The 13,667-nt window shown below is 48.2% G+C and overlaps 1 protein-coding gene across 1 annotated transcript; it reads left to right on the top strand.

Annotated features, from left to right (window-relative positions):
• Window positions 1-6,415: 6,415 nt before the first annotated feature.
• SETD9 (SET domain containing 9) lies at window positions 6,416-11,128 on the top strand. Its single transcript, XM_040420919.1, is given in 7 exon segments — window positions 6,416-6,528; window positions 7,508-7,824; window positions 8,186-8,308; window positions 9,114-9,229; window positions 9,475-9,543; window positions 9,546-9,579; window positions 10,900-11,128. Coding segments are annotated over 6 exon segments (594 nt in total). The 5' UTR covers window positions 6,416-6,528; window positions 7,508-7,660; the 3' UTR covers window positions 10,988-11,128.
• The last annotated feature ends 2,539 nt before the right edge of the window (window positions 11,129-13,667 follow it).

The raw sequence follows: 13,667 nt of genomic DNA on the forward strand, positions 1-13,667 counted from the left end.
TAATCGTGATCGCGATCACTTAAACGTTTGGTGAAATCAAATCGAAGAAAAACAACAGTAGAACTCAGGGCTATGTTTAATAGGGAAAGTAAGAGCATTTCACACGCACAATGCAAAGGGAACTCAAGGGATTGGGACTGAACAGCTGGGTAGCCGTAAGGAAACCACTAATCAGTGAGGAAAACCAGAAAAAAAGGCTTCAAATTGCTAGGGAGCATAAAGATTAGACTCTGGAGCAATGGAAGAAGGTGATGTGGTCTGATGAGTCCAGATTTACCCTGTTCCAGAGTGATGGGCGCATCAGGGTAAGAAGAGAGGCAGATGAAGTGATGCACCCATCATGCCTAGTGCATACTGTACAAGCCTGTGGGGCAGTGCTAGGATCTGGGTTGCTGCAGTTGGTCAGGTCTAGGTTTAGCAACAGTATGTGCTCCAAGAATGAGGTCAGCGACTACCTGAACATACTGAATGACCAGGTTATTCCATCATGGATTTGTTCTTCCCTGATGGCACGGACATATTCCAAGATGACAATGCCAGGATTCATCGGGCTCAAATTGTGTAGGAGTGGTTCAGGGAGCAGGAGACATCATTGTCACCCATGGATTGGCCACCACAGAGTCCAGACCTTAACCCCATTGAGAATCTTTGGGATGTGCTGGAGAAGGCTTGCGCAGCGGTCAGACCTTACCATCAGCAAATGGCAAGATCTTGGTGAAAAATGTATGCAACACTGATGGAAATAAATCTTGTGACAATGCAGAAATTTATCGAAACAATGCCGCAGTAAATTGACCAGCATGCACTTTCTATAATGCCAATGTCTTATGTGGCACAAGGGTTTTTGGGCCCCCTCGGGCTCCTGGGGCCCGGGTAGCGACTGCTATCTCTGCACCCCCTATAGCTACGCCCCTGTGCATACCCATTCACTTGAATGGGTCCACAATCCGGAAGGTCCATACGGAACCCCACAGAAGTACCACAGAGTGCGATCATTCATTCTGTGAAGAAACGGGGGTCAATTATAGCCCTTATTTAAAGAAGGAGGGCAGCAAATGTTGGACCTGCTGGTTTGAGTCCTCGCTTGGTGAGTAAAAAGGGTCGTTCCAGACATTGTACTGAAGAAGTAAGAACTTTGCTCAAGAAGTTGATTGGAGAAGAGAAACCATATAAAGAAGTACCAAAAATAATTGGCTGCTGAGCTAAAATGATCTCCAATGATTCAAAATGGCAAACAAAACCTGAAACACGTGGTAGGAAAAGAAATACGACCATCCATTGTGGATCATAGAATAACAAGAAGCATCCAATGATCAGCCCCAGGAAATCCAAGAAGATCTTCAGCTACCTGTGAGTCCTGCCACAATCGGAAGCCAAACTACTCTGCAAGAAACCCCCGTAAATAACCATTGCTGAGAAGATGTGTGGTGAAAGGGTTAGTTTGCCAAAGTACACATTGACCGGCCTAAGAGAAGTGGAGGAACATTCTGTGGACGGAGAGAAGATTGTTCTTATTGGGTCTGAAGGCCACAGACAGTTTGAGAGACGGACCCATAAACACTGAATTCCAGCCACAGTTCACTGCGAAGACTGTAAGACATGGACAAGCGAGCAGAATGGTTTGGCTTCTCATACTCTGGAGTCGGGTCCATTTATAACATACCGGGCACCACGGACCGGAGGAGGTCGTGAAGCCTTATGCTGAAGAAGAAATGCCCTTGAAATGCAGGTAAAATGCTGGTTTCAGACCAACAAGATTGATGTTATGAGTGACCGCCCAATCCCCAGACCCTCGATCCGATGGAGATTTGTGGAGTGACATCTAAAGAATGCAGAAGAAGTGTGGAATCTGGTCCGGTCAGCTCGGGCTGGAATATCTGTTCTCCGGGTGTCGGATGTCTCCATGCCACACACATGGGAAAGCAGTTGTCAGAATAAAGGTTAGACAACGTTCACATCAGCAGTTTCCTTTCCGCTATTGAGATCTGTCGGATCTCAAAACCGGAGGAAACCGCTTCCGTTTTTTCCCCCTTCATTGTCAATGGGGGACAAAACTGAACGGAACGGGAGTCACCAGAATGCATTCCGTTCCATTCTGTGTGTTCCCGTAACGCACAGAAAAGTCCTGCAAGCACCGTTTTTGTGTGCGTCATTGGATGTTGACATGAAAAAAAAAAACAGATCTGGCTTCCATTGACTTACGTCTTGTTCATTTGGGATATAATACAACCGGATCTGTTCGGAACCCATGACGGATCCAGTACAAACGCAGAGGTGATAGTGATAGTAGCCTTATACAACTAGATATTCAGTGATTAACAGAAAAGCGACATCTGGAAACAAATTTTGGTTTTTAGTGTAAATATTGGAGTTTGTAAGTGAAAATGCAAACACTGCTATTTTTTTTGAACAGTCTATTATTCCTTTTTCTTCATTTTTAGTTTGAAAATTGACATTTTTTTCACATTTTTCATTTGGGATTGGACCGCGCGCGCTCCCCAGTGCCTCTGTGTGTATGGGAATAAATGATGTTACGAGGAAGGAGCTTTTTCTCTGTTGTTTTCCCCTTCGCCTATGACAGCCCCCGGTCGAGACCGCCTCCTCCTCAGGAACCGCTTTAAAAGAGTGTCTACCCCCAGAGGGACAGGTGGGAATCAGAACTGAGCTGCGGGAGCCCGACTAGTTTATAGTATTGGGAGGGTTATCCCCGCCGGCGACTGGGCCTCTTTCTCTCTCCTACCCCACTCCGTCTCCTTCTCGGGCCTGGAGGGTTTCTCTGCCTTCCAGGGGCGTCTGCGCCCGTCATCGCACGTGCCTGGGGAGAAGCACTTCCGGGTTTAGAACGCTGTAAAGATCGGAAGTTGGGGGAGCCGGCATGCGCCGCCCATAGGGACGAGCTCAGCCAGCTCACTGCCATGCTGGTGTGAAAGAAGCCGGCAGTTCCTCCTATTTGGCTGATACCCGCTCAGCGCGGTGAAACCACCAATGATACGCCGGTACCTCGGTGGGATTAGAGGGGGTTGTACCCGATATTTCTGCTGCATGTTACTCATGGGGGTCATCTTCTATATTTAGGTATCTAAGGAGTCTTCTAGAAAGGTCTCCAGATCTAAAGAGATGGGTTGTGCTGTGTGTAAAAAGAAGCTACCCTCTGCTTGGGCTAAACCCCATTGTCAAGCGTGTGGGAGCAAGTTAATGGAGAAGGAAGCTCCGTCTCTGATCGGCAGCATCAAGCAGATGATCCGTGAGGAGGTTAAAGAATCGGTTAACGGTCTTCATAAAAACCGCCCTGGTACCTCTACAGGGACAGTGATGTACTTTCAAGTCATTGATGACGAATCCGCAGGGAAGCCGCTCTTTCATGCTGAGAACATTAACTCCCTAGTCAAAGCAGTAGAGCTACCATGGGCTTAGAAGACCAGAAGCCACCACAGTCAGTTCAGGGACTCTATGTTGAGGGTCTGGGCCTGAAGAGAAGAAAGGTCTTTAGGCAGTCATTGCTAAAGAGTGGAAAAAGCCTGATAGGAAGTTTTTTATTCCTTCCTCTGTAAAATGTAAATATCCTTTTGATGAGAAGTTTCTGTCTCTTGGGACAGGGCCGCAAAACTTCATGCCCCGGTAGCTAAGATGTCTAAAAAAGCTGCGCTTCGTTTTGAGGATATGGATTCTCTTAAAGACCCGATGGACAGAAGAGCAGAAATTTATTTTAAAAAGAATTGGGAAGCCTCGGAGGCGGTCTTTAAACGGCCAATCGCCGCCACTTCTGTTGCTAGATCATTAAAAGTGTGGATGGGGGAGCTGGAGGCTCACATAAAAAGGGTGGGGGGTACCCCCTAGGGAGCAGGCTAATATTCTCTATCCCTACTATATTAATGCTCTGGATTTCCTGGCCGATGCTCTCGCGGACTCATTAAAGGGAACCTGTCACCAGGATTTTGTGTATAGAGCTGAGGACATGGGCTGCTAGATGGCCGCTAGCACATCCGCAATACCCAGTCCCATAGCTCTGTGTGCTTTTATTGTGTAAAAAAAACGATTTGATAGATATGCAAATTAACCTGAGATGAGTCCTGTATGTGAGATTAGTCAGGGACAGGACTCATCCCAGGTTAATTTGCATATGTATCAAATAGTTTTTTTTACACATAAAAGCACACAGAGCTATGGGGACTGGGTATTGCGGATGTGCTAGCGGCCATCTAGCAACCCATGTCCTCAGCTCTATACACAAAATCCTGGTGACAGGTTCCCTTTAAGGTTATCTGCCAGAGTGTCCTCCTTATCTAACTCTGCTCCTAGAGCTATTTGGTTAAAAAGCTGGAATGGAGATGCTAGTTCGAAGGCTAAGCTTTGCGCCATTCTGTGTCAAGGTGATGACTTATTTGGGCCGATCCTTGACGAGCTTGAAGGGCTTACCCTCCACCAGTCAGCAGCCCACGAGGAAATCCTTCCGTTCCCAGGTTTCAAGGGGAAAGAAAGGGCTAGACAGTTTGCGGGAGCAGCTGAGAAGTCTAAAAGGGTATCTTTTTTCCGGTCAGATGCCTCAAAAAAGCAACCCCAATGACGCCAGGCCCCAGTGCGGGGTCGCCTGTCTCTCTTTTCTGGTCAGTGGCAGAAGATCTCCACAGGCCCGTGGATAAATTCTGTTATAGGAGAGGGCTTAGGGTTAGGTTTCAAAGGTTGCCTGTCATAGGAACATATCAGGAGTGTTGATGGGCGGAGGTCACAGCTCTGAGACCCCAGCGATCGCTAGAACGAGGGGTCGGAAGCGCTCAGCCAAGCGCAGATTCTCCTCGCTGCTGAGCGCGATAGTGAAAAACCGTCTCATAGACTTTCTATGAAACCGTCTAGAGTCCTTGCACTCAAGCGAGGAGAAGCTGGCGCGCTTCCGACCCCTCGTTCTAGCGATCGGTGGGATCTCAGAGCTGTGACCTTCCGCCCATCAACACTTCTGATATATCCCTAGACATATCAAAAAAAAAAAAAGTGTAGTTACTCTTTAAAGGGTTAAATGAATTTGGCCAAGTGATCTCGCAGGGTGACGCTTCACATCACATACAGTGGAGTTCAGCCTGGACCGAACAGGTTCTGGGCACAACCGGGAAACTGGACGTAAAGCACCATTCACACTGAAAGAAAAATGTCAATCAGAACAAATGTGAACCCAACAAACCCATTCCTATCTGACCACATAATTCATAAAAATAAAAATAAATACTAATGATGTGAATAAGAAATCAGCTTCAGCCTCGTCATAATACATGAGTCTGGAAGTGGTCTGGCTTTTCTTTATGTGACCGATTTACTTAAGGGGAGTGTCAGCAGCGATGACCCTGCGAAACCGCCTGCAGCACTATATAGGATCTAGAGGTGGATGCCTGTGATGTGCTGCAGCGTCTGTCAGGCTCCTCAAAAGAGGGAGAGGGGGGGGCACTTGTGTCAGGGACCGCCCAGAAGAGACTTATGGCGGATAGAATGTGTTTCTCATTCCTGCGCATCCTGGGCATCCTAGAGCTGTCAGCAGTTTTGCAGGGTCAAAATTGCTGACAGATTCCCTAAAAATAAATATTATAAGAAGGGAGGGGCAATGCTTGAGATGTGCTTGTATTTAGAATTTACAGTGCGGAGAATATATTTTTTAAAAAAAAGGATTAACTGTGCAATCATTATCAATGATCAGATAATTTAGATTCTAATTAAGTGCGCTGATACATACAGAAAAAAAGGCCATTTTTAATTGTACAGGTTTCTCCAGTATTTCTGTAACATGCAAAAAATATATATATAATAATAATACCACTAGATGGCAGTACTAATCTTGTTTCGGGGGCAGCCATTTGGAATTTGCCATGTAATTAAATAAAGCTACCACTAGAGGGCTCGTGTATAATTTAGAATGGCTCGCAGTTGGACAAACCTGCCACTAGATGGCAGCTATCTCTCATTCACGTAGCACTTATAGATGAGAACCGTTCATTGATGTTACATGCAATTCAGTAAAGCTGCCGCTAGAGGTCTCTAGCGAATCATTTGAGGAGCGCACTTTCCTATGTCATTTTACAAAGCTACCACTAGATGGCTCCCCCAAAAAAACCTCATCACGTTATTGGACAAAGCTACCACTAGATGGCGGCTTGTCAATCATTTATAAAGCATGTAACTGCTAGACTAACACTTGTTACTATGTGGTAACATGTAGTTGGATAAAGCTAACCGCTAGATGTCGCCCCGCGCATAAGGAATTGGGCACGCCTGTCCGTGACATGTAGTTGTTTAAAGTCACCAGGAGGTGGCGCATTCATAAACCGTTTAGGAAGTAACCTAGAACCATGTCTTCCTTTATGGTATGTGACGTCACATAACTCCACCCCCAGCCTGTGAGCTCGCCTTTCTCTCCTCCTCCCCGGGTGACGTCACCTCCAGGTCATGCTGTCGCCGGGCTCGGTGCTCCGGGCGCTTCTCACCGCTGGAGGTCGTACAAGTATCGCTTTGTCCCCTGGGTGGCGCTCAACCTGGCTCGAACCGCAGGTCTGATATACCCTACTCCCCTGTGTATCCGTCACGTGTGCTGTGGCTGCCCCTTTAAATGACAGGACTGCCCCCCCCCCTCTCCTTCTCCAGGTGGAAAATGGGGTCTAAAATATATGCAAATTACGTGACCCCCCTCCCCCCCATCCCTGTTGGCATATTGAGCATCCATGTCTTGTAGTGCACTAGGACCTGCAACTACTACTCCCAATATGTGCTGCAGCTGCAGGTTGCCGATCACTGCAGTAAAGGGTCCTGTGGATCCTTTTTCGGGATAAGTATAAAAATCCAGTGCAACATTGTAAGGCACGTTGCACACAACCGTGTCCATTTTGCAGTCTGGAAACCGCGGATCTGCAAAATATGCATGTATTTTGCAGACCCATTGAGTTCGATGGTCCGTGGTCCAGGGGCGGACTGGGAACTTAAAGTGGCCCTGTTTTGTGGTTGGGTCCAAATTGATGGAAGGCAGGGCCAGCAATACCACAACCATTACAAAATACATCCCCAAAAACTTCCACTAGCGGCTGTGAGGAGGGCTAAGGCGGCCCCCTGGGAAACTTCCCTGTGTGGTCTATGGCCAGTCCACATTGGATCCGCGTGCTTTCTGCAAAAAGACAGAACGTGTCCTGTACTTGGGCGCAAAATGCCGACCACCGACCCATTAAAGCCAATAGGTCCGCAAAAAAATGCTGATGCAACAAGGACGGTATCTATTCTGCGGAACCGCAATCTGCTCACACATACGCGATGTGCATGAGGCCTTACAATGAGGCGGCGAAAATATAAAAAATCGTAAGAATTGTGGTTGAATTACCTTTATTTTTCCAATTAAAATTATTGAAATTTAACCAAATACCAACTGAATACAACAATAATAAGAACGTTACGGATGCTGCGGTACAAAGAGGCAGAATGGAAACCCTGCCGGTGTCCTCGAGGGGTTAATGACGTGACGTTGGCTCTCTTCTCCCCGCAGGACGCTGCGCCATGTCACCTCCGGCGGCCGGGATAAGGTGGCGGCTGTCGCCGAGGTCTGCTCCTCGCTGGTCGCGTTCTTCCAGGCGCTGTTCACATCTGATATCGGCACCAGAGGGAGCTGCTGGACCTGCTGCCCGCAAGCACCCGCGCCATGTACCCTGCGCCAGACGCCAGCGAGCAGGCGGTTGACGTCATGTACAAGTGTCTGGGGTTCTCCATCGATCGGCGCCTGAGTTCTCTGGACGCTGCCCGGGACCGGGGTGTTTGTCTCCAAAGGGTGGTGCCTAAAGGAGCCTTAGTGTCAATGTATCCCGGGTACTTGTCCTACTTACGCTGCCCTCCAAAATATACCACCCGGACCACTAATGATACGCCTGCCCAGATATCCATTATCATGGGGGCCAGTATAACCAGGGTGGTGGGAGAATGTCTGTATATCATTCACTGTATAAGTGGAGCGTGCCAGTATGACCCGAGGCCCCACTGGGTGTTCAAACATGGCGTCAGTAATGTCCGGTGCTGCCCATCTCGCTGTGACGTCCCCTGCTGTAAATCCTCCAGTATATCTGAGAGATGTTTGAGCCATGAGATGGGCGTCTATGACATCAAGGGGTTAATTTAATGCAGGACTATAATCCGGTGTCACATTGATCCGCTCTCTCCGTCTTTTCCCAGGAGCCGTCTACCAGTGTCATGAGCCCATCTTTTTTCAGTCGATCGGGAATCCGTTTATCTTCCGGTGCCTCGATGGAATTCTCATTGATGGCAACGACAGAGGAATCTCCAAATCTGTGTACAGGTCAGTAGAGAGTGCACCAGGACCGAGGTACGAGCGTGACCCCGGGAGCCGCTCACCTGAGGACTGCCTAATATACCCACATGCTGTATTATACTTCAGAGCTGCACTCACTATTCTGCTGGTGGAGTCACTGTGTACATACATTACTTATCCTGAGTTACATCCTGTATTATACTCCAGAGCTGCACGCACTGTGCACATACATTACTCATCCTGTACTGATCCTGATTACATCCTGTATTATACTCCAGAGCTGCACTCACTATTCTGCTGTTGCAGTCACTGTTTACATACATACATTACTTATCATGTACTGATCCTGAGTTACATCCTGTATTATACTCCAGAGCTGAACTCGCTATTCTGCTGGTTGTTGGAGACAGAAGCTGGGGGATTTCAGCTCAGAAGCCTGTAGAATTTTGAATGCTGTGTCTGATTTTCGTCTTCCAGTTCTGTTAGTATTACGATACATTCTTTCGTGGTATCTGGTACTGTTCCTCTGGATTTGTGCTCCGGCTGCAGAAATGAAGCCATTCTGATGTGTGGAGCAGATTGTCAGTTGCGAAAATGTCTCCTTCAAATCACAGCCTTAAAGGGAACCTGTCACATTGGGCATGGTGACTGGTCTGCAGGTGGTGGAGCAAGAGGAGCTGAGCAGACTGATATCTAGCTGTTTTATTCCTAAGCTCTTTCTGTGGTTGGCAGTCCAGTGGGCAGCCCTGTCGTTGGCGGGCGGCCTTATCAATCAGTGGCGGGCGGCCCTTCCTGTCTTCAGTTTTATGACTTGAAGCGGTTTGTGTTTCAGGTCGTGCAGCGGAAGAGATCGGCTTGGACCCCTGGAGATGTGTGACTGCACCTGGCTGACCAGCGCACCCCGAAATACGCTCGCCGTGGGGCAGTACGTTAATAACTGCTCTAACGGTAAGTCACCCTCATGGCGCCCACTTCGTCCATGTCACGTGCTTCTCAGTATTGTGCACATCAAGAGCATGAGAGCCACCGGTCAGATCTCGGGGCGAGGATCCCCACCCCAGGTGGCCATTACTGTGGATCCTTTGCCTGATACATATAATTACAATGTATCCACCGCCCCTGGGGAGGCCCCACTGATTACACCATACCGTTACAATCATCACTGGCCTGACGGTGCCTCTTGTTCCCCACAGAGCGTGCAGCCAATGTCTGCTATCAGGAGTTTGACGTCCCGCCGTCTTTCCCCGTCGAGCTGCGGCAGTACATCCCAATATCCGCTACTCCCATGAGGTGGACGGGTCAGTATGGAAAGAATACATTCTCTTCTCTTGGGGAGAGGAAAGGTAGATGCTGGGGCTTCATCGTCAACGCTATGAGGGTGCGGCCACCTACCTGTTAGAGGGGATTGGAGCAGTGGCAGGAGGAAAGTGGACAGCCGCAGTCACTGACGCTTGCGAGGAGGGGGAAGGGCTCGTCCGGGGCATTGATTGGAGAGGCTGCATTTCTCCGGTCTCTTCCTGGACCAGTGACGTCACTTGACCTAGGCGCAGCTCGGTTCCATTCAAGTGATGAATGGGCCTAGACTGCAGTACCAAGTACAGCCACTATACAGTGTGCGGCGCTGTGCTTGGTGAGTTGTGAGGAGTCAGACCCCCACCGATCTCATACTGATGACCTATCCTGATGATAGACCATCAATATTGTACGCCATTTAAAATTGTAATTTGTTAATGGATGTTTTCCGCAGCAATTGGACGATATCTGATAAAACCAGACTTTGGCCCCGTGTGGACGTACCCATCAAAAGTATACAACCTGGTCCTGACCTCACAGGATGTGTCCCAGGCAATGGCTCTAGCGCCTCCAGCATGATAGGGCTGAGCGGGGGCTCGGGGCAGAAAATGAAGGGGGGAGGGCTGCTTTAGATGCTGCAACTGATATTATTTGAAAGCTGACATTCCAGGCTTTCAAACAAGACCAAAATGACAACATTAGTCCAAGCAACAGAGGAGAAATCGGGAATAATCGTGGATGAAACCTGCTTTTACCTTCAGCTCTATTCACTGCATCCCGATTTCTATCAGTGATATCTTCCCCTGTAGTGAAGATAATGCTGTCATTCTGTGGTATTGTCTGAAAGCTTGGAATACCAGCTTTGAAAACAATAAAAAGCCCATATGGTACCAAACCAGAGATATGAGCAGATAAAGCAGCCCCCCCCCCCCCCCCCCCCCCCCCCCCCTCTTCAGTCTGGAGGAGTAGGGGGAGCAGCTGCAGAGCTGACAGGCTGCAGGAGGAGAGAAAACATTGTAAAAATATATAGAAATGTGGCATTATCATCAGTGTAATGACCAGATAATACAATTATATTATTTTTACCACTCGGTGAACACAGTAAAAAAAAAAATCCACAAAATAATGTAAAAATTGCATTCATTTATTTAATTTTTTCCCCCCTAAAAAATGGAACTAAACAGCTTCGTCCATTGTGCAGAGCACGTATCTGGTTAGCGCAGCGCTGCTCCCATTGAAATGAGTGGTTGTCAGCATCGTCTGCTACACAGAGTCCCGGAGCTGGAATGGCGCTCAGTACTTACGTGTCTTTGGTTTTCTTCCAGGCCGCTGCGCTGTGTGGTTCTCGTCGCGCTTAGAGACATTCGCTGCGGTGAAGAGCTTTTCTCCAACTACTTTACGCTTGTCGAGTAAGAGCACGTCACAGGGCGGACGCCGCGGAAAAGCTTCAAAACTGTACAAAAATTCAGTGGGTTTTGGATCCAAAAAAGGAAGATCGGAGTTGACTGAAGAGCACTGGGAAAATTTTTACATGCTTAAGAACACGCAGGATAAAATACTATTTTTTTTTTAAAAGTATTTAAAAAGAACTAAATGCATATATTTATTTAGCAAATCTTGCAATTAAAGGAGTCGGACCTCCAGCCTACAGGATGCAATGGGGAAAGTGGAGGAATTGCTCAGGGCAACCAATAAGACTAGAGCCAGCGAGTCACCACGTTTTAAGAAATGTCCATGGTTAGCGGTGTTATTTTGGCGCACCAGATTTATCCACTGTCACTCGTGTTACATTTATAATACAACAGCTTTATTTCTCATTCAAGGTTTTTATTGAATTTTCAGAGAAAACAATGGCAGAAATGCGTAGTGAAATATACAATACTAAGCAATGAGTTTAGGGCAATCAGAATACAATATCAGCAGTTCAAACCACCAGGGGTGCAACTTCTAAAACAATAGGAACAGTGTATAGAAAACGAAGCAAAAAATAAAAAAAAAAAAGTCAGGAAACATTAGAAACAACAGAAAAGAAACGAGAGGTGGGGATGGGAGGGGAGGCCGGGTACAGACGAATGCGCTTGCTACAGATAGGCATCCCGGAACTCGTCAGAAGTGCGGAACGTCTGCCTAGGGCTCCACGCCTTTGTGTAATGGGCAACGTCCAGCGGGGTGATACAGATTAGGTCCTCCATCCTCTGGTGGAGAGCAATTTCCTCGAACCGCTCCTTCAGTAAGGGGGGGGGGGGGGGGTGATTTCCAATGACGGGGGATAACCGTTTTTGCAGCTTGAAGCCTATATTTCAGAAGGGAGGCCTTATAAGCTGGGATAGTCAGGTCAAAGATGACCAACAAGAGGGATTCAGGAGTGTTAGGTATAGGAATCCCTGTCACTGTCCGTGTGATTTGTGTACCGAGTCCCAGAAAGGACGCAGGGTGAGGCATTGCCACCAAACGTGGATCATGGTGCCTTCCTCTGACAGACATCTCCAGCATCTATCGGACACAGACGGGAACCATTTATGTAAAAGAGTGGGCACCCTGTACCACCTGGAGAGGACCTTGTAGTTTGTTTCTTGCGCCTATGTGGAAATCAGCGCCTTGTGGGTCAGGAAAAAGGCTCTCTTCCACTGAGAAGGGGTGAGTTGGACGCCTAAGTCGCGTTCCCAGGCTCGGCAAAAGGGGGGAAGGTGGGAAAAGTGTTGCAGTATGAGCAGGTTATATATAGTGGAGATGTCCCTAAATACCGCCGATGGGGCTAAGCACATTTGTTCAAACGCAGTAAGGGCTCTAGACAGAACATGGGTTTTGCGCATGGATGAGTAGAAGTGTTGAAGTTGGAGGTACTCAAAAGTGTGTCTAGGGCGAGTAGCAGAAGGTTCTATTAGCTGATTAAGGGATTTTAAAGATGACCCGCTAAGGACGTGACAAAATCGGAGAGGGCGCAAGCCTGTGCCTGTCAGAAAGGGACGAGAGGAGCTTCCAGGCGGGAAGTCAGGGTGATCTGTGATTGGGGTTAGAGGACCCGTAGCATCAATGGGGGAAAGGCGGCTATGTATGGAGGCGAGTATTGCGAAGGTATGGTTGACCGTGAAAGAGGTGCTTGGGGCAGAGACGCTAGACGACCCGATCAACCAAGGAAGCGCCGAGAGCGAGGTAGGGGAGGAATCCTGTGCCATGTGGACCCATGTCTTAGTGGAGTCCACTCTCAGCAGATTTAGAAGTCTAGCATACGCCGTGGAATAATAATGCGATCTCCCCCCCCCCCCCCCCCGACTCCTTGGACCTAGTCAGTATTTCATATTTCGTCCGTGGCCTGCCTGGGGCCCACACAAACCGTGTAAAGCATCGTTTCAACTGCAACCATTAGGTTGATGGCAATCAGATAGGGATGGTCTGCAGGAGGTAGAGCAGCTTTGGCAGTAAGTTCATCTTCAGGATACTAACCCTGCCGAACCATGAGAAGTTGCGGCGATGCCAGGAGTCCAGATCCGCCGGAGAAGCGGAGAGAAGTCCATCTGAAAGAGCTGGGAGAGGTCCGCCGAGACTTTTATGCCCAGATACTTTATTCCCGCGGGCGGCCAGGTGAAAGGGAACGAGGATTTAAGGGAGGAAACTAATTCCTGAGACAAGGAGACGTTCAGGGCCTCGGACTTGGACATATTTATTTTAAAGTTCGTCCATTCGCCGAAACCAGTGAGTTTGCGGAGTAAGGACAGGAGCGCAATACGTGGGTTGGTTATGTACAATAAAAGGTCATCCGCAAAGGCTGCGCATTTATGCTCCATGCTACCTATCTTGACTCCAGCAATATCCGGATTTTCACGGATAGAAGCAAGGAGGTGCTCCATCACTAATACATATAGGAGGGGGGATAGCGGGCAGCCTTGACGCGATCTATTGCGGATGAGGAAGGGAGGGGAATATGTGCCATTGATCTTAACGCGAGCAGAGGGTTGCTGGTATAGACTTTCCCATGAAGTCCGAGCCTATCCGCAATCCCGAAAGGGCAGTTCGAATCGCTTGCCAGGAAACTCGATCGAAGGTTTTTTTCTGCGTCAAGGGATAAGATCATAAGGGGGGTGTTGGTAGATTT

The sequence above is a fragment of the Bufo bufo genome, chromosome 2 (genome assembly GCF_905171765.1).
Source record: "Bufo bufo chromosome 2, aBufBuf1.1, whole genome shotgun sequence".
In the NCBI taxonomy this organism is placed as follows: domain Eukaryota; kingdom Metazoa; phylum Chordata; class Amphibia; order Anura; family Bufonidae; genus Bufo; species Bufo bufo.